Source organism: Cenococcum geophilum (genome assembly GCF_001692895.1).
Source record: "Cenococcum geophilum 1.58 unplaced genomic scaffold K441scaffold_6, whole genome shotgun sequence".
NCBI lineage: Eukaryota > Fungi > Ascomycota > Dothideomycetes > Gloniales > Gloniaceae > Cenococcum > Cenococcum geophilum.
This window is the reverse complement of record NW_027137564.1, coordinates 2784101-2803625: the sequence shown is the minus strand read 5'-3', so window position 1 is coordinate 2803625 and position 19525 is coordinate 2784101. Positions and strand designations below refer to the sequence as shown.

The window sequence follows — 19525 nt, the reverse complement described above, 5'->3', positions numbered from 1 at the left end:
AGAAGCAGTAAGATGCATAGAAGGTCTCTCCGCCATATTACTGGAGAATCCGGCTGTTTGACGGCCAAAGCTACACCAGGCTACGTGATAGAAGCGCTGAGACCGGGAGAAGGTTTTCGGGCATTACCCGCAAACACTAACTGGGTAGCAACGGCCGCCTGGCAAAGCGCTTGAGCGCCTCCCAGGAAATCACCAAGACATCAATCCTCCGAGCGAACAACTGCCCTATACCGAAAAACATGTCTTGGCACGGTTCCAGAGCCCCTTCGCTTATTTGAGCAAGCGGCCTCTCGGCTTCTGACACCCCAATTGGTAAAGTATCGAGCGCCTCAGTGCGGCTGAGTCTCAGCCTGAAAGGGACGTCAACCCCGTCTACCTTTCTCTTTCTTCCTTCTGTCAAAAGTTTGAATCTCTTGATTACTCTCTTTCTTTCACTCGCTTTTTCTACCGTCTTTACGTTCATACAGTCTTCGTTCGATCTTACCGCGCTAGATCTCATCGCGTTAGACACAGCGCTCTACAGGGTACAGAGCAAGAGCTTGTAGAAAAAAACCCCACTGCGAAGGTGAAGCCGTAGAGCTCTCCAGCATGCCGCTCATGCATCAACAGAACTCCCCTATGGGACAATTCGACCCCAATTCGTCTGTTCCCCCTCCACCATATACACCAACACCACAAGGATATCCTCCCTCACAAACTCCCGCAGCAGGCCAGCCTGCACAAGTATACATGCAAGCTCCAATACAGCAAGCCCCAATACAGCAAGCCCCAATGCAACAAGTTCCAATGCAACAGGCTCTAATGCAACAAGTTCCAATGCAACAAGTTCCAATGCAGCAGCAGCAGCAGCAGCAGCAGTTTCAACCCATGGGAGTACCCCAACAACAGGCTATGCCAGTCAACCAGCAGCAATCACTCCAATCTGTACAGCAAGCTCCCCAGCAAATGGTGCAGCCAATGGCGCCCCAGCAGCCTCTGCAGTATCCGCCAACGATGTCTCCAGAACAGCAGCAGCAATTCCAGAAAATTGTGCAAAATATGCCGCCGGAGAAGCTGCAAGCCCTCCAGCAAGAAGCCCAGCAGATGATCGCTCCCCAGCAGCCCGCCTACACCCAAACCGCCCCAAGCGGGCTATTCACGTCCCCCGCGCCGATGATGCCAATGATGCCGGGAAACTTCGGCCCGCCGAAACCAACCGAAGCCAAAGACGAGAAGAAGACCGGGAAGGTGCAGCGATTCCTCGGCGACACGCTCGTCGGCCGCGTGGCGCGCGCCTCTGTGCAAACCGCGACCTCCGCTTTGAAAATGCCCGCCTCGCTGTCTCCCTGGGGCGACAACAACCCGGTGACGCTGCCGAACGTGCGGTACCGGGACGCGGTGCTGTTCACGACGTTCGCGTTCGTGGGCGCGCCGCTCGTCGAGGGCGCCGACAGCCTCGTCAGCGGTATGTTCGGGGCGGATAGCTTCATCTCGGAAGTGGTGTCGTCGGGCGCGGGTGCCATCGTCGGCAGCACGGTTCTCAAGTACGGCGTGTTCCAGATCGTGGAGCAGGCGCTCGACAAGGGCATCATCGAGCACATGCTGCCCGAGGAGGAGAAGATGCTGCAGACGACCAACGTCAAGAGCCTGCAGGTCGGCATCAAGCACAAGCTGATGGGCGTCGACGCCGACCTGCGCTTCGCGGGTATCTATCCTGCCAAGAGCACGCAGGACTGCGCAAAGGGTTGGTTTTGCCCGTATCTGTTTGCGAGTGCCAGGACGCCGCAGGTGCCAAGGACGAATGACTTTGCGGTTGCGCAGTTCTTTGGCCCGTTTGTCGGCGGTATGTCTCTCCGTCTTATCCGCCCTACCTCCCACCTCCTCACCTCCTTTTCCATCCGCACACACCCCTCGCTCCCTGAAAACTAATACTAACACCCTCCCAGCCGACTACGCAATGGCGCACAAGCTCCTCTCGGAAACCCCCTCGGTCCTCTCCCTCTGCGACCCGGACCCAACCCACGACATCTCGACCAACCGCCTCATCGTCCTCTTCACCGCCATCTCGCCCTTCCGCGCCAACATGTGGAGCACCTCGCGGCGGCCCGGCTGCGGCACGCTGATCTTCCACCTGCTAAACGGGTGTCCCGCGCTGGTGCTCCCCGTCAGCGCCCGCGCGCCCATCGTGGGCTGGTCGCCGTGGACGCTGGCGCAGATGCGCGCGGGCGCCGCCGCCGGGTACCAGGCGGAGTGGCAGCACGAGCAGGTGTGCGAGTGGCTGGACTCGGTCATCGCGGTCGAGCATGTGCGGCCGGAGGTTCGGGAAAGGTATGCGGATGTGCTGGGGCGCGCGGTTAGCTTGGTTATTAATGGGGCGTTGGCGCTGGATGGTGCTGATAAGGCGTTGTTGGGGAAGGTGGATCCGGAGAGGGCAGGGATTGTGATGTTTAGGTATTAGAGGTTGGGCGACGGCAACGATGTTAAGAGATGGGTTTCGGGAACCTGTAACGGTTAATGGGATTAGGGCAGATTCGGAGTTCGGGGAATTGATGCCGTGGGCTCTGAACGCGCTTCGAGAAGCATTGTGTGGTTAAGAAATACTTTTGCAACTCGATATCAGGGTGGGTGGAAGGGATGCCACCTGCTATGAGATAAAATATCACGATTTAATTGGTACTGTGAACCGATGCCAATTGCTTCCCACACCATTTCCCGGCAATCAGGGATAGTCTCCTCGAACTTATGAAGCAGGATAATATGATCCACTCAGCCCCTTACGATGTTTCTCGAATCTTCAACTGCAGTGATGAGCACGACCAGCTTCCACCCCCTTAGCGAGCGCTGCAAAATTTCAAATTCGGTACGCGCATCTAATCTTGCTTGAATGCCACCAACTGTACATAGTAATTGTAGCGAAGCCGTATGCTTGGCTGCAAGAACCTTGCTTCTAGCGGACTTGCGATCGGCCTTCCTCCACAGTGTCGTGATCTTTGTCAAATATCGTGAGGTTTCCACCCGTACGATATTACCAAATTTCATCGGCAATTGCAGAGACAGCGTTGTATTCGCGTTTTGGCGGCCACAACGGAGACGTAGTTAAGGGGGAGAAGGGGAAGCGTACGTCTTCAACTTGATTCTCCTAGCCAACCAACCAAAAAGGTCCTTGCGTTCGTTACAAAATCGGCTTCCGCCCTGCGCACTCCAGGAATTCTCCCCATGCGGTCTTCCTGCAATTCTCGGTTTTTGTCTATGCCGCACCCGGGATAGCTTCTAATACCCTGCATTCCGGTTAAGGCCCTTCCTAGATCTACTTCCAAAGCTACACCGCCACCGGAATTATCACCAGTTCTTGATCCACAGGGTTTGATCAGTGCGGCTCGGCCGCCCTTCCTGCTAGCTCCCGCGAGCTCTCAGCAAGTGCCATCTTAGCGTCTGCTGGCAGACTTCTTGAATACCATACATTTATAATCCTCCTACTTACCTTCTGTCACGTTATAATACCTGACCGGCTGTACCTTAGTATGCTACTATTAGTTTTCGTCGCGCCTGGCCAGCATGTCAACCCCCAAACACGTGGAGGCCCCGCTTCAACTTGCACAGCCCAGCGTTCCTTTACGCGGCAATAGCCCACCTGAAGAGCTCTGCCAAATGTCGTTCGCATTCTCAACATCCTCCTATGGACGTAACTGCTCTCTTCTTTCTACATAGTCTACCTCGTGCTTCGAGAATTATTGCGATGAGATGGCGGAAGCTCTAGCCGTAGTCGGCATCGTCGCTAGCATAATCCAGCTCGTTGACTTTGGCTCCCAGGTTCTAAAACGTCTTAAAGAATATCAGTCCAAGCTAGGAGATGTCCCGGAAGCGTTCCGCCACATTAATGCTGAACTGCCCGTACTGCTGGATGCCCTCCGGCAGACAAAAGCGGCGATCGATGCCGGATCTATGCAAGATGAAACCAAAAAGGCTCTCCTCCCTGCTGTTAAAGGGTGTGGAGTACAGATAAAGTTACTAGATGATGTAATTATGAAAGCGCTCCCCGTATCGGGCGACTCTTGGACCAGAAGAGGCAGGAAGGCACTTGGGAGCCTTCGGTATGACGCAAAGGTGGAAAAGATAACAGCGGTGGTCCGGGGATATATCCAGACGCTGACATACCACCACACCGCCACATCCACATTAGGACCCTTAGCAGGTATGACTCTCTCGCGTTCTAGGTAGTAGTATATCTACATTCTGACAGTCCGTTCTTGATAGACCGAACCCTATCCCGTCCCGCCCCGTTCTCTACCGTCCCCTTCCGGCGTGATCCACACTTTGTAGATCGTGATATCCTTACCCAAATAGATTGCAAGAGCCGGCAGCCTGCGTCCAGAGTAGCACTTGTTGGCCTTGGTGGCGTTGGGTAGGTAGCAAGCCTAGTGTTATCCCTAAGGCATTAACTGACAAGCTCGAAAGAAAGTCGCAGCTTGCCGTCGAGTACTCGTACCGGGTACGAGAAAAATCGCCAGCTACCTTTATATTCTGGGTACATGCAAGCAGCACAGTAAGGTTCGAAGAAGGCTACCGGAAGATCGCCGAACGAGCTAAGCTTCCTGGCTGGGATCAGCCAGATGTGGATATCCTGAGGCTTGTCTACAGCTGGCTGTGCGATGAGGCAAATGGTCGCTGGGTGATGATCATTGACAATGCGGACGATTTAGACGTCTTCTCCTGTCAGTTAGACAGACGTAAAGGCAGTAAAGACGATGCTTCTAGCAATGCGGTAGCCGCTTTGCTAGAGTATCTGCCTCAATCACCAAATGGATCTATTCTTATCACCTCCCGGAGCCGAGACGTAGCCTTTCGACTAACGGGAAGCTACGCGGACACTATTAGAGTCCATCCAATGGACCAAGCACACGCTCTAGCCTTGCTCCGAAATAAGCTTGAGGATAACTTTAAACAGGACGATGCGGTAGCGCTAGCCGAGGCGCTTGACTACATGCCCCTTGCGATCACCCAGGCCGCCGCTTACATCAGCCAAAGGGCACCGCGTGTTACAGTGTCGACATATCTGCAGGATCTCCACAAAGGCGACCGAGACAGAGCGAAACTGCTAGACATGGACATCGGGGACTCTCGTAGGGATAACACGGCGTCAAACTCTATCATTGCTACCTGGCAGATATCTTTCGAGCACATCCGCAGAGAGAGGCCTTCGGCAACGCGGCTACTGTCGCTCATGAGTCTTTTTGATCGGCAGGGGATTCCGGAGTCTCTGCTCGGTGGCCGCTACCAAGGAGACAACGATGCCAGCTCTAACTTTGAGGACGACTTGAATACGTTGATGAGTTTCTCTTTAGTTGCGACAGGCGTAGACGGGCACCAGTTTAAGATGCACCGACTTGTGCAGTTCTCAACAAGGAAATGGCTCGAGCTGCAGGGCGAGATAGAGGGCTGGAGGGAGAAGTACGTCACGCTTATGGATGACAGCTACCCGGTGGGACGGCACAAAAACTGGAAAGCATGTCAAGCGTTGTTTCCGCACGCTCAAGCAGCAGTATCGTACCGGCCGACCGATGGTGGCGCGCTACGGGCGTGGGCGTCAGTTCTTTTTAAGGCTGCGTGGTATGCAAGCGAAATGGGAAACTACCAGGTAGCGAAGGAGATGGGCCGAGGTGCTTTAGAGGCAATGGAGGCCACTCTAGGAGCGGAGCATCCAGACACGCTCACCAGCGTCAGCAAGCTTGGGTCGGTGTTATCGAGCCAGGGCAAGTACGAAGAGGCCGAAGCGATGCACCGACAAGTGCTAGAAACAAGAGAGAAGGTGCTTGGGCCAGAGCATCTAGACACGCTCACCAGCGTCAGCAAGCTTGGGTCGGTGTTGTTGAGCCAGGGCAAGTACGAAGAGGCCGAAGCGATGCACCGACAAGTGCTAGAAACAGAGAGAAGGTGCTTGGGCCAGAGCATCCGACACGCTCACCAGCGTCAGCGACCTTGGGTTGGTGTTGTTGAGCCAGGGCAAGTACGAAGAGGCCGAAGCAATGCCCGGCGGGCGCCTAGAAGGATATAAGAGGTTGCTTGGGCCAGAGCATCCATATACCGCTCACCAGCGTCAGCACCTTGGGTCGGTGTTGGAGAGCCAGGGCAAGTACGAAGAGGCCGAAGCGATGCACCGACAAGTGCTAGAAACAAGAGAGAAGGTGCTTGGGCCAGAGCATCCAAACACGCTCACCAGCGTCAGCAACCTTGGATCGGTGTTGGAGAGCCAGGGCAAGTACGAAGAGGCCGAAGCAATGCAACCGGCGAGATCTAGAAGGATCTGAGAAGGTGCTTGGGGCCAGAGCATCCATATACGCTCACCAGCGTCAGCAACCTTGGGTCGGTGTTGGAGAGCCAGGGCAAGTACGAAGAGGCCGAAGCGAGCACCGACAAGTGCTAGAAACAAGAGAGAAGTGCTTGGGCAGAGCATCCAAAAAACGCTCACCCAGCGTCAGCAACCTTGGATCGGTGTTGGAGAGCCAGGGGCAAGTTACGAAGAGGCCGAAGGCAAATGCCACCAGTGGGCGCTGGAAGGATATAAGAAGGTGCTTGGGCCAAGAGCCATCTATAATAACGCTCACCAGCGTCAGCAACCTTGGGTCGGTGTTATCGAGCCAGGGCAAGTACAAAGAGGCCCGAAGCAATGCACCGGCGAGATCTAGAAGGATCTGAGAAGGTACTTGGGCCAGAGCATCCAGACACGCTCACCAGGCGTCAGCATGCTTGGGTCGGTGTTGTTGAGCCAGGGCAAGTATGAAGAGGCCGAAGGCGATGCACCGGCGGGCGCTAGAAACAAGAGAGAAGGTGCTTGGGCCAGAGCATCCAAACACGCTCACCAGCGTCAGCAACCTTGGATCGGTGTTGGAGAGCCAGGGCAAGTACGAAGAGGCCGAAGCAATGCACCGACGGGCGCTGGAAGGATATAAGAAGGTGCTTGGGCCAGAGCATCCAGATACGCTTACCTGCGTCAGCAACCTTGGGTCAGTATTGAAGAGCCAGGGCAAGTACGAAGAGGCCGAAGCAATGTACCGGCGGGCGCTAGAAGGATATGAGAAGGTGCTTGGGCCAGAGCATCCACACACGCTTATCAGTATTGGTAACCTTGCATTGGCACTCGACAGTCAAGGAATATTTGTTGAGTCTGAGAGACTAGGAACAGAAGCACTCACCATGAAGAAGGCAGTTTTTGGTGTGGACCATCCAGAAACACTGCTCAGCATGCACAACCTTGCGTGGACATGGAGGTCTCAAGCCCGCTATGACGAAGCTACCAACTTAATGGCTAATTGTGCAAAGTTACAGCGGGCAAAACTTGGTGCGGATCATCCCTTTACGCTACAATCTCTTGATCTATTAAAAGAATGGCAGACGTAATAATAGAAATGATTTTCTCAGTACGATACACAGTTTGTAGTGATTAACTTAGCTCAGACTTCTTGCCAAAAACTCCCTTCTTCTTCGTCTATTATATCTGTGTAATGATATAGTCTAAGAATGAAACAAGTAATATCGTTTCAGTAATTGGAAGTTTGACGTGTTTTTAAATCAGTACCTTAGCATGAGTGTTTAATACTTCAACTAGATACCGTAAATTTAAGCGAGTAATTCATGGAAACTGCGCACAGCACGTCGCTATAACGAGCTTCAGAGAAATATATATAGACTGAATAGCCCTTGTTTCGCATTAGTTGTTAATGCAGGTGTCGGACGGACGATCAATGAGAACTCTGTCTATTAAATCTGGCTCTAGAGCCGCAATATGTATACTAGATAGGCAGTAACCTAGCGACACCTGATCTAGTCTTAATCCGGTCTAACTAATTGAGTCTGCATTGANCATGGTCGACAGCAGGTAATTTTTTTAAAACTGCCAAGAGGTACACAAAGCGTCTATTGCCCAAGATGAGAGCTCCGCAGCACACTTTTCTGTTGTCTCTTAACTACATACCTGAAGAGACCGTAACACAGCGTGGTTAGTCTGGATCGTTAAGGCCTAGACGGCTAGATTGGCCTCTTAATTAGAGCCGTCGGATTGGCCTGGTTAATAAGGCTCGATTGCAAAGGCGCTCGCCCGTTCTTGTGAGGAAGTCCCAAACCTTCGTGGTGACTCGGTAGAAATACCACCCAGTTTATCAATAAAAGTGCTGTTGACAATTCTTTCATTCAACGAAGATTTACTTAGAGACGCACTAAAAGAGTTGAGTGATACAAAATCTCTGGTACGGCTGGCTTCAGAGAAGAACTTGAGAAGTCCAGCGCTTGCTCCGCTAAAGAAATTCATCAGGCTTTGATGTTCTCTTTTGGATCTCCCAGAGAAAATCTGCATGCCTGGCGAGAGACATTTCAACAATTTATGCCAGCGACGGGCCCGCAGTCACCGTAACAATTACCAGTTATCGAGGTAAGATCCGCAATCATCTCCATAACGGGCGACGAGGGTGTGCCCGCGGATTACCGCGAAGCCGAATTTAAGGATAAAGAGAAGTAATCTACTGTCACGCAAAGGTTAGCGGAGATTTATGTCGTACCACAGGCAGTTCATCGCTTTACTTCGTTTGCTTTTAAGAAGCCAAGCGTTCTTTGCAGCCTGTTAGGCCACCCTTTCGTTGGTCTGTCACGTAGTTGATAAAAAATATGGCACTGCAAAAGGGTCGTCCCGTTTGCAGATTCACCACACAATGTTAAGGGTGTTTAATAATATAATTATATTAGTATACTTTAGACCGACTTAAAGTTTTAGGGTAGTCGGATATTTTGAAAAGAGCATGGTTATGACCTAACAGAGCTGTAGAACTGGGCAACTTCTGACGTTCTTGTAGTCTGGGGTATTTTGCAGTGCTAGCTTTTTGTCAACCGCGTGTCTGTTTGGCTTACATGTCAAAACCAGCCGGGGAACATCTTATTCCCGACTATGGTGATATTCGGAAGATGGATAAGACTCCATGCAGTAAAATAGCTGCTTAAGGTGAGCCTTACAAGGTCATGGCTATAATGCATGTGTCCGTATCTACAAAGCCTATCATGTCCGACAGGAAAGTCATGAAGCTCTTTAGATATATCACTCCATAGATCGTAAAGTCAGAGAGACCTCAGTTCAGACGGACATCAAATACGAACTTGCATGTATTTCACACAGCACAGCATAGAATTCTCAAAGCACCACAGCAAATCGTCTTCATTAATCCTCGCGCGCTATCCCATCCACCGCGGACGCGCGCCTCTTGCTTTATATTTAGGGGTATAGTAGAGAAGAGTTGGGCCCAGGCCACTGCAATACTTATACAGTGAAAACTGCTGCAAGCAAAAAACCAGTGTACAAGAAATGAAACAATTAATGTGTAACCGTCGATGCCTATGATAACTCGAGGCCAAAAAAATGACCGTAAAGTGACGATCTATGTCTACGGGGTGTATAGTATGGAGGTGTCAAGGTGGTTTTGTGATCGGAAGAGGGAACCAAAAAGGACCAGGAACGCCGGGACAATGCTATGCGGGTATTTGAGCTCGAGATAGAACGCTGGACAGTCGCTGGACAGGTCAAATTCTGACTCAAAATGCGCGAAGATCTGATTAAAGTAGATAGAGAGAAGGGAACGGGGGAGATCATCTAAGCTGCAGCCATGCCGACCTTCTTCCCCTTCATGCTCTTCCACTCCACAAACACGGCGCCGAATATCGACATCACTGCCAGCGCGACCGAGACGTAGAAGGTCTGCGTCAGCGTCCTGTTGTATGCGCTCAGCACGCCGGACAGGTACTGTGATGGGACCGCGTGCTTTAGTTCTGTGGCGCCGGTCCGCAGGACGAGGCTGGGATCGAGGTTCGGGACTGCATTGCTGAGGTTCTTGATGAGCTGATTCGTGAATACATTCTGGCCGACGGAGATGAACAGCGCGCCCCCTAGCAATTGGGCGAACATCATGATGGCTGTGCCGATCGGGACGTCGGCGTCGGGGAGCGCGGTTTGAACGACCATGAGGGTCTGCTGCATGCCCAATCCTACACCGGCGCCGTAGATGAATTGGTAGCTGATCCATTTGGCGTGGCCGGTGTTCGTGGCGAAGGTTGTGAGGAGGCCGCCGCCGATAGACATGAGCACCGATGAGGCGTATATGAAGGGAGTGTAGTAACCGAGAAGAGTAACAGCGATACCAGCGGACAACGAGAGGACTACGAGGCCCATAATCAATGGGAGGTTCATGATACCAGACTTCACGGCGCTCACGCCTTTAATAGCTTGGAACCAGATAGCTGAAAAGTTGTTAGCGCTGAATGAGGGCTTAAAATGGAATCAATACAGATGACTTACGAATGAAGTAGACAAGGACGAAGAATGAAGCGCCAAGGCATGCTCCAAACCATGCTGCTCCCCAGACGTTTCTGTTCTTAAAAACGCGAGGTGGAACAGTGGCGTCCTCTTGTTTCCAGATTTGAACGGCGATGAACCCAATGATCAAAACTCCGAAGAGAACGAAAAGGGCGATGATCCGACCGTTGCCCCAGGCATACTTTGAGCCACCCCATGTGAGAGCAAGAAGCAGGCAGACTATGGCGGGGATGAAGAATGAGGTGCCGATTAAGTCAAAGTGCTGAAGGTGTTCCCAGAGAGTTCCGGCCGTCTTCTTTACCTTTCTTGGAGCCTTGAAGAAGAAAATGATAAAGATCGCGGTCACAGCTCCGAAAGGTAAGTTGATATAAAAACACCATCGCCATGTCAGACGATCAGTGAATGCTCCTCCCATACTATAGACCAGTCAGTCAAGTTCTTAATGTTGCAGGCAATGTTCACATACAGTGGTCCGGCGACGCTAGCAATGCCGTACATGCCTCCAATCAGGCCAGTGTAAACGGGACGCTGGTGCAGAGGCACGGTATGCGCAACAATGAGAATGGCACCCGAAAAGATACCAGCAGCACCAAGACCAGCAATAGCTCTTCCAACGATGAGAGCATTGGAGTTTGGCGCAACACCACATATAAGTGATCCGACCTCGAAAATTGCAAGGCCTAATAGGTATATCCATTTAATTGAGTAGAAGGTATAGAGTTTGCCAAAGATGAGCTGGGTCGCGCAGGTGGTAAGAAGGTATGCGCTTCCATACCAGCCAACGTCGTTCAGTGCCTTGAATTGATCCGTGATCCTAGGAATAGCGGTGGCAATAATCGTATTGTCCTGACATGTGTTAGCTGTAAAGAGCGGCGTTTGAAGCGAGCCGAACTTACCAATGCCACGCAGAACACGGAAAGACAAAGAGCAATTGTGATCATGGCTAGTTTCCATGACGCGGGATATTCAGGCTCAACCTCCTCTGAGGCTGCGTCTTCCTTCTCTTCCTCTGCTACTTGAGCCGCGACAGGAGTTTCATTCTTCTCTTGGATTGAACGGATCTCGGAGGTTTCGGCGGCATTCTCTGTAGCGATTTCTTTCTTCTCGAAGACCGAAGGATTAGCGCTCTTGCTGAAGGTTGAATCTGTGTCGCCAGCCATGCTCCTGGTGCTTGGTGGGCGAAGAGAGTCTTTTGTGTTGAGAGTCATTGAACGAAGCAGTGCTTTTATTTAAAATGAGGGAGTGAAGGAGCGAAGGTGTGGATTTGTATCAAACTATAAACTATACAAGATAGTTGCCTGAGGAGAGGCACTTATATAGCAGAAGAGATTCGAGGCGGACGAAGCTCGCAAGTGGAACACCTCAGCCTTTCTTCGCCATCTTGATCTGGCCATTGCTCTTTCTTTTGATGCAAACGTCGGCAATCTCATTTTAGCGAGCGGGACACTGAAATCCCGAACGTTCGCATTCCTATCGGCTGCATGTTCCGATTGGGCACATCCTTTTGTCGCGAGACTTTTCGTCCGTGGACTAAGGAGCGTGGCAGCAAACCGTGCCAGTCACCAGCCAAGCTACCCTGGATTCACCTGCCGATACTCGCATTGTTCGTGTTGCGTCCGTATGGCGGCACGACTACTTTTGCGCTTGAGAATGCCTGGCCGCGTTGCAGCCTTTTCTGGTCATTTGATTGTGGTTACACTGCTCTTGCTTGGGCTGACTATGCGTCCGCCTTACAGGGGATTTGCATCAGCAGGAAGTTGGATTAACCATAATAACGTCAACTTGGAGCTTGCATCGGCGGCGCTTCCGTTCCCTGGATCAATTGCCCCGTCACGAAACGGCGGGCCGGGTAGGTTTACACTGGCCTCTCGCCTGGCCTAGGCCCAAGCGCACCCTCCTATTTTGGCCGTTGCGCGGGGCATCCTGGTTGTAAAATTGCAGCGCCCTTTTTCATGTTTGCCTGGTCTCGCTCTTCGTGCTTCGCCGAGGGACCGAATGCAAAGGAAGACACATGCAAACAGACTTTCAGCCCTGCAACGCCAGCTCTTGCGCAAAACAGGCTCCAGCCCACCAACGCCTCCTCACCCCCCCCTTATTGCGGTGAGAGATTCTGATGATATGCACACGTAAGATGACTCATTAACCTGTGATGCAACAACGGAGCATGCGTATGAAGCACATGGTCTACATTGCATTAATTTTATGTCTTGGCTAGCTTTCCATCAGACCGATTCCTGGAGCTGAGAAAGTACGAGAACCCTCAGCTGCCCGTCACAGAGATATTCCTCAAGGGCGGCATTGAGATCAGAAATCGTCCTCTTTTTGTCCATTGCAAAAGGTGTGGATCAATCAGTATCTGGTTAAAATACCCTTCTCTCGTTTAATACGAGGCCTTGATACGGCAAAATTAATCTCGTTGGTGGCTAACCAATTAGGGATATCTTTGCGACGAACAACTGTCGGCGGTTGAGCCTCGTCCTCTTAGTGGAGTGACTAAGGCAAAACTGAACTGCAAGACCGGCAGAAAGAACGCGTTCCTTCCTAATTTGTCACGCGCCTGTGGCTTTGTAAATTGCACTAATCTAGAGCCTTCATATTGGAATGGGATCTGCACCTGGAGCTTTGAGCTCCATTTCAGAAGCTGTATAGACGAAATCACTCCGAATCAACGGATTCTGAATCTGAATCTGAGGCCTCCAGATTGCAACCGAACATTCCCTTAGTAAGATAATCCGCCAAGCAACTCATATCAATACCAGATCAGAGCATATCGCATCTACACCACTTCTTTGCATCTCGTTATCCCTTCCGCTGGTGACGTCCTCAGAGAGGTGGACCGTGCGCGAACACCGTATAATCACGGAGCCTTTCCCATTGATTCTATTGGATAGCTCTTATCGATAACGGTAGGACGAAATACACCTGCGGAAGGGATAAGTGCGTGTTGATCGTGCCGATTAAACTGCGCGGAATTACACTCGATTATACCTGAAATAGGCAGAAATACGTTAAATGGTCGTGCTTGGTACTTAAAAAGATATGGAATTATGCCGTTTGATCGCCAAGATCAACAGGCGCTTACAACGAGATGCAAAGAGGCGGTGTAGTGGAGAGCAGGCCGCATACTGCAGACTACATAGTATTATCATCTATCCCTTCAGTCATCAAGTTCAAGGAAAAGACGTGTGGAAGGTCTCCCTCTCTTCCATAGCCTCACGCTTGAGCTCACCTCCCTTTCCCGTCTCCTCGTCCACTACCATTGCCAGTACTGCCAAACCCTCACGCACCGTACAAGATTCGCCATGTATATGCAGTGCGAGTGCCAAGAAAGGCAAACGTCTCAACGTACGCCCGCTCAAGCCCTCGCACCGTTGTGCAATCCGCCACAGCTTCCGTGCTGGGCAGTTCGTTCGGTTCCAGAGGTGCACATTCATGTACAGTAGCGTGGGAATGGTGCAGGGATCCATGAGGATCCAATCTCCTCCAGAGACAGAGGAAATGGACGGAGAATCACCTACGAGCTGCACAACGTCGTCTGAGTCCTCAACTACGTCGTCTGAGTCAGATGAGGGAACAAGCAGGTTACAGCGGATTAGCTCGTTGAGGCTAGTACGAAATATCTCATAGGCGGCCGCTGGGCAAGGGTTTGAGATATGTTGCTTTACGTCGACACGGTCGAGGAAGGCTGGGTCCTAGATGTTTTAAGAAATTAGAAAAGCAGTGACTCGCGGCTGAAGCATCTGCCTACAATGGTGTTAATGAGGTTGCTAGTGCAGAACACAATTACATTTGGTCGGTGTCGTAGACGATCGAGAGCTGTGAGGACTTGGTTGGTGGCCTGTTGGACTGGAATTAGTAAGTGGTTCATGATCCTATAACTGATAGGAAGTTTGAGTGTGACCATCAAGAACTACGACGCTTCCCCTCCAAGCAGGATCTCGAATAATTGTACACCCCTCAAGATTAGCTAAACTCACCCTCACTGCGTCACCACACTCATTCCCACTTGCAGCTCTCTCCCGAGAACTAGTTAAAGTCTCTACCTCATCGATGAGAACGCAAATCAGAGTCGTTTCCTCCTCGGCCATAATATGAATGCTATCGAACATTTTACCTACAAGTTTGCTACTCTCACCAAACCACTTGCTGAGTACCGAGTGAGAATTGACTTCGACAAGTTTACCCCGGGTAAATTGTTTGCCCATGCGAATGGTAAGCTTTTGAGCAAGGGCCTTGGCGAGGGTGGTCTTCCCGGAGCCAGGAGGACCGTAGAGGAGAATCAGACGGTTCCAGTTGAGTACAGTCAAATTCAGAGCTGGGTTCTTCATGATAGACACTACCAAAGTCAGCTATGAAGTGATCCAACATCAGCTTAAACACACTCATTCGAATAGTAAACCGTAGCAAACGAGCCGGAATTCCGTTGTTGAAAACCAGACTGCACAAATTAGCCTAGGCGAGCTGTCACGATTCTGTTGTCCTCACGATTCCCAAACACCGTTAAGAGACTTGCCGGGTAAAGCAGTTACCCGCACTTGAGGTATGGCATCTTCATCCTCTCCTTCATGATGTATGCTGCGAGTTCTTGGTAGACTATCTTCTTCGCTTTCATGAAGCTCATAGGCTTGCACATCAAGCTGCACATCTTGAAGTCTGTGAAATGACGTCTCACCTTCAGTATCAGAGAAATCGACGACATTGATAGACTCAATGAGATAGGCGTGAGGAAGACTATCTTAAACACTATCAGAGAAACATGTAGATAGTTAGGAAATAATTAAGAGACCCACCATAATTCTCTACCTCTTGATCAATTTTGAGATGCACGAAGTTTTTTAAGAGCCATTCCAGGACCTCTTCGCGAACCTGCGAAGTCAGAGAGAGAAGGCTACAAGTACCTGAGGCAAAGTACCAGATCAGTTCGTACGAATGCTCCGCCCACGTTTTTAAGTCTGACTTCAACGTGAAGTGAAGGTTTAAGCATTACTGCCGATGATGAAGCCATCCTGACTTGGTTGACAGCGTGGGGGCGGCTCTTGGAGCTGGTTGGTTGGTGGCTGAAGGCAGGCAAATTGCGTGGGGGCAAGAGTCAAACGGCTGGCTGCATCTCGGCGTCATCGGCTGCCAACGCGATAGAAGCACACGAACAAACTTTTTGACAATCGCAAGACGAAGCGCATGTCGCGGCCGCTCTTCAACGATGAAGGATAATTCTCCTACTTGCAAGAAGGGCTTGGATGATCCATGGGGCACCGAACACCCCCGAGATACGAGCATCCAGATCACAATCTCTGTCGCGCTCGGTTTCGGAGCATTGATGGCTTTCTGTGTGAGTACTGCCGCTATACAGCTTACCACAACGCGCTAATCACAGGCGCTGCAGTTTCTTCGCCCGCGATGGAAAGGTCTCTATGCTGCTCGCAAGAAGCAGAGCGATCAAGCGACCGCCCTCCCCGAACTTCCGGACAGCTTCTTTGGCTGGATACTACCACTATGGAGGATCACAGAGGAACAGGTGTTGGCTTCGGCAGGTCTGGATGCCTACGTGGTACGAATTCTTTTGGAAATATATAATGCGGTAAACTTTGGACTAAATGTCCCACTTAGTACCTGGCTTTCTTCAAGATGGCCATCAAGTTCCTTAGTGTTACTCTGTTCTTCGCCCTGGTTGTCATTAAGCCGGTTCATGACCAATACCCAGACAAAGATGTGAAAGGTAAAATACCAAGTAACTCTACGGAGTTTGTCACGGGCTCGATACATGCACCTGGGCGGGTAGAGGTACGATCAGAATGGGGACAAGTTTTAAGAATGCCAGTTGAATATAGCTCGGATTACCTCTGGATGTACCTTGTATTCGCATACCTATTCACTGGGCTTGCAATGTACTTGATTGTCTCGGAAACAAGGAAGATCATAGAGGTGCGGCAGGAGTACCTTGGGAGCCAGACGACAATCACAGACCGTACAATTCGACTGTCCGGAATTCCGCCAGAGCTCAGATCAGAGGAGAAGATAAAGGAATTTGTCGAGAGCTTGGAGATTGGCAAAGTGGAGACTGTGATGTTATGCAAGAATTGGAAAGAATTGGACAGCCGCATGGTGGAGAGGATGACTGTGCTCAGAAAGCTGGAGGAAGCCTGGACCGTACATTTGGGAAAACGCCGTGTGGAACGCAGTCTCGAAACTTTGCCTATCGTTCAACCATCCCCACCTGGCCCTGAAGTAAACCAAGATGACGATCGCGAGGACAGTAATCTTCTCCATGACATTAACGGGGACCCTGCCCACATCACACCTTACGCTCGCAAGCGCCCTATGGCGAAGATATGGTACGGCCGATTCAAGCTTAGATGTAAAAATGTGGATGCCATTGACTACTATGAAGAAAAGCTTCGAAGGCTAGATGAGCAGATCAAGGCGTTACGAAAGAAAGATTTCGAAGCAACACCTTTGGCTTTTGTCACCATGGATAGCGTAGCCAGTGCTGTGAGTAATTCGTGTTCTGTTCAAATTTTTCAACACCTAATGCAGGTCTTTATCTGTTTAGCAAATGGCTATTCAAGCCGTGCTCGATCCTTCTCCACTGCAGCTGCTAGCAAACAATAGCCCTGCTCCATCTGATGTTGTCTGGCCAAATACGTATCTTCCCCGCTCCAAACGAATGCTGAGAGCTTGGTCGATCACCGCGTTTATCAGTATCCTTACCGTACTCTGGACTATCTTGCTTGTCCCGGTGGCCGGTGCTTTAAACACATGTTCTATACATGAAGTTTGGCCTAGCCTGGCGGACTTGCTGGACAGCCATCCGAATTTACAATCTATTGTCAATACACAGTTGCCAACATTAGCACTAACTTTGTTGAACGTTGCCGTGCCGTATTTCTATGACTGTAAGTCTCTATGGCTACTCCCTAAAGCAACCACTAAAATTCAAATCAGGGTTAGCAAATCTTCAAGGAATGATATCACAGGGGGATGTGGAACTATCCGTCATTTCCAAGAACTTTTTTTTTACATTCTTCAACTTCTTCGTTATCTTTACAGCCTTGGGTACGGCTTCTGGCGTAGTCGACATGTTCGAGCGGTTTGGCGACAGCCTCAAGGACACATCAAGCATTGCCAACGCTCTTGCAAATTCGCTGCAAAAGCTGCTTTTATTCTACGTAGACTTTATAATCCTTCAGGGCCTCGGTCTCTTTCCACTACGACTCATGGAATTCGGTAGCCTTACGTTGTATCCAATTAATCTAATGGGAGCGAAGACTCCTCGCGGTACGTTCACAACGAGCTACGTCAATCCTATAACTAATATTGTGGCAACACCAGACTATGCAGAACTCGTACAACCCCCCGTCTTCAGCTACGGCTTCTACTTGCCACAAACCATGCTCATCTTTATCATCTGCATGGTGTACAGTGTTCTCCGCTCATCCTGGATGGTATTGCTTTCAGGCCTGGCGTACTTTATGATTGGCCACTTTGTTCATAAATATCAATTACTATACGCTATGGACCACCGCCAACACTCGACCGGAAAGGGCTGGATGATGATTTGTGATCGTGTTATTGTTGGCATGGTCATGTTCCAGCTCACAACAGCCGGGCAATTAGCTTTGAAGCAAGCTTATAAGCGATCCGTGCTCATCATTCCCCTGGTCATTGCAACGCTTTGGTTCAGCTACGTTTACAGCAGGACTTACAGACCGCTTATGAAATTCATAGCCTTAAGAAGTCTCAGGCGTGCCGAGCATTCGGACTTAGATCAAGGGCATCAAGAAGAATTGTACTCGCCTAGACGGAGATACATGCCTAGACTACGCGCCAGTCTGACGATTGACGAGGCTCGCGAAAGTGGCTTACGCTTTATCAATCCAAGCCTAATAATGTCGTAAGTTTTCCAGTTGTGTTAGTGGTATAAGGTTCTAACTTTGTAAAGTCTTGACGATGTGTGGATCGCAGATAAGAATGCCAGAAGTGGATATAGCTCTGCAACTCCTAGCACTAATGGCGAGGGGGATGTATGAACTCCATAATTGCCATTAACGTATAGAGATCCTTCTCGTATTCAAGATTGTTGTATCCCTTAGCACGTCAATTCGGGTCCGTAGGTTATCGATAAGGGCCAGCCAATCAGATTAGCTGAATCTGATGCCCGTACTCAGAAATACGAAGCTTTTGATTTCATATTATATTGATATATAAGCTTAATCTTTGGAGTCGAGTCGCTCAATATGAGGCCTCCAGCAGTCATCATTTCTACAGAACGGTATTTTGCAGATACTGCAGCCAAAATGAGTCCTTGGAGCACGCCCACGCCTCTCCTATTCCTTACTATCGCGAGGTTTCCTTGTAGTATTTGGTGAAAGCTCTAATAGAGACTTCCTACCACCTGTACGCTTCACCTGAGTATGTCTACCACCCTCTATGCAAGCTAAGTAATTAATATCCTTGGTAAACAGCTTAATTAGCTTATGCTGCGCTGTAGGAACCTATATAATATCATCCGTAGAACGTCAAGGAAGATGTTTATATATAGGTGCCTTTTGCTTGCAAATCAAGCGTTTAAATAATATATTGCGGAGGTCAATTTAAAATTGCTTATGGCCGTCTTTACGGCTTGCTTAGCGATTGGTAGGAGTATAGAAAGACAGCAGGAAGCAGTTGTTAATAACTATATTAATTAGGAAGTGAAATAGAGGTTTCTAGGTCCGTATATAGGTCCTCTGTGTTGTAAAATATAAGCGTCGTTAATCTGCAATATCCACCCCACACATATAGTAATTATAGTAGAAAATAAAGGTAAGAATAGGCAATTCCTTCTCGTCTTTATCGCCAAAGACCTTCCGAGTCTGTTTGGCACCGCTAGCAGTAAGGGAAAAACGTTTCCGCATAGTAACTTTCGTATGGCAACCTAGCGATGTATAACGTTATTAGATTTTAAGCCTCATTATTAAGGTATTTAACTTACCGTCATCAACAGTACTTATAAAAAGCACTACATTAGCATCCTTCCAAGCAAATTCTATTACTAGGCCGTCTTTAGAAAGCACGCCATACAATTCTCCCCATAAAATTTAAGCCACGTGGGTTAATTTAAGGTCTGCGAGCCTCTAGTTAATTTGCTTAGTAGGCACCTTCTTCTTCTTCTCCTTTCCTTTTACAGTTATAACCACCTTAATATCGCCTTTAAGGTCC

At 49.9% G+C, this 19525-nt stretch overlaps 6 protein-coding genes across 6 annotated transcripts; 4 read left to right on the top strand and 2 right to left on the bottom strand.

Moving 5' to 3' along the window:
* Nucleotides 1-1924: 1924 nt before the first annotated feature.
* On the top strand, nt 1925-2816 carry K441DRAFT_654061 (uncharacterized protein). Its single transcript, XM_067647637.1, has one exon. It carries the CDS (start codon nt 1937-1939, stop codon nt 2435-2437), a length of 501 nt encoding a protein of 166 aa, XP_067508260.1. The 5' UTR covers nt 1925-1936; the 3' UTR covers nt 2438-2816.
* Nucleotides 2817-3720: 904 nt separating this feature from the next.
* On the top strand, nt 3721-6031 carry K441DRAFT_542428 (uncharacterized protein; the record flags this gene model as incomplete). The annotated part of the gene is made up of 3 exons (XM_067642690.1): nt 3721-4171; nt 4234-4381; nt 4435-6031. 3 exons carry the CDS (start codon nt 3721-3723, stop codon nt 6029-6031), a joined length of 2196 nt encoding a protein of 731 aa, XP_067508259.1.
* Nucleotides 6032-6080: 49 nt separating this feature from the next.
* Nucleotides 6081-7612, top strand: K441DRAFT_629016 (Kif17 kinesin). The gene is made up of 2 exons (XM_067646218.1): nt 6081-6235; nt 6753-7612. Exons 1-2 carry the CDS (start codon nt 6129-6131, stop codon nt 7372-7374), a joined length of 729 nt encoding a protein of 242 aa, XP_067508258.1. The 5' UTR covers nt 6081-6128; the 3' UTR covers nt 7375-7612.
* Nucleotides 7613-9607: 1995 nt separating this feature from the next.
* On the bottom strand, nt 9608-11487 carry K441DRAFT_674301 (MFS general substrate transporter; the record flags this gene model as incomplete). Its single annotated transcript, XM_067650739.1, has 4 exons — nt 9608-10251; nt 10310-10743; nt 10794-11173; nt 11224-11487. The coding sequence occupies 4 exons, from the start codon at nt 11485-11487 to the stop codon at nt 9608-9610; spliced, it is 1722 nt and encodes a 573-aa protein (XP_067508257.1).
* A 2010-nt stretch (nt 11488-13497) lies between these two features.
* Nucleotides 13498-15311, bottom strand: K441DRAFT_543285 (pachytene checkpoint component Pch2; the record flags this gene model as incomplete). The annotated part of the gene is made up of 7 exons (XM_067642729.1): nt 13498-14019; nt 14076-14165; nt 14305-14663; nt 14710-14765; nt 14813-15062; nt 15118-15193; nt 15240-15311. The coding sequence occupies 7 exons, from the start codon at nt 15309-15311 to the stop codon at nt 13498-13500; spliced, it is 1425 nt and encodes a 474-aa protein (XP_067508256.1).
* Nucleotides 15312-15467: 156 nt separating this feature from the next.
* On the top strand, nt 15468-18770 carry K441DRAFT_603902 (DUF221-domain-containing protein). Its single transcript, XM_067645325.1, has 7 exons — nt 15468-15656; nt 15711-15875; nt 15935-16816; nt 16878-17220; nt 17270-17602; nt 17657-18218; nt 18267-18770. The coding sequence occupies exons 1-7, from the start codon at nt 15528-15530 to the stop codon at nt 18352-18354; spliced, it is 2502 nt and encodes an 833-aa protein (XP_067508255.1). The 5' UTR covers nt 15468-15527; the 3' UTR covers nt 18355-18770.
* The last annotated feature ends 755 nt before the right edge of the window (nt 18771-19525 follow it).

Bases quoted from the DNA above. Each gene is read 5' to 3' on its own strand.
- K441DRAFT_654061 (XM_067647637.1), top strand. From the start codon at position 1,937: ATGGCGCACAAGCTCCTCTCGGAAACCCCCTCGGTCCTCTCCCTCTGC.
- K441DRAFT_629016 (XM_067646218.1), top strand. From the start codon at position 6,129: ATGCACCGACAAGTGCTAGAAACAAGAGAGAAGGTGCTTGGGCCAGAG. The intron at 6,236-6,752 runs GTACGAAGAGGC...AGCCAGGGCAAG, and splicing joins GTGTTGGAGAGCCAGGGCAA to TATGAAGAGGCCGAAGGCGA.
- K441DRAFT_603902 (XM_067645325.1), top strand. From the start codon at position 15,528: ATGAAGGATAATTCTCCTACTTGCAAGAAGGGCTTGGATGATCCATGG. The intron at 16,817-16,877 runs GTGAGTAATTCG...TTATCTGTTTAG, and splicing joins TGGATAGCGTAGCCAGTGCT to CAAATGGCTATTCAAGCCGT. The intron at 17,603-17,656 runs GTACGTTCACAA...TGGCAACACCAG, and splicing joins GGGAGCGAAGACTCCTCGCG to ACTATGCAGAACTCGTACAA.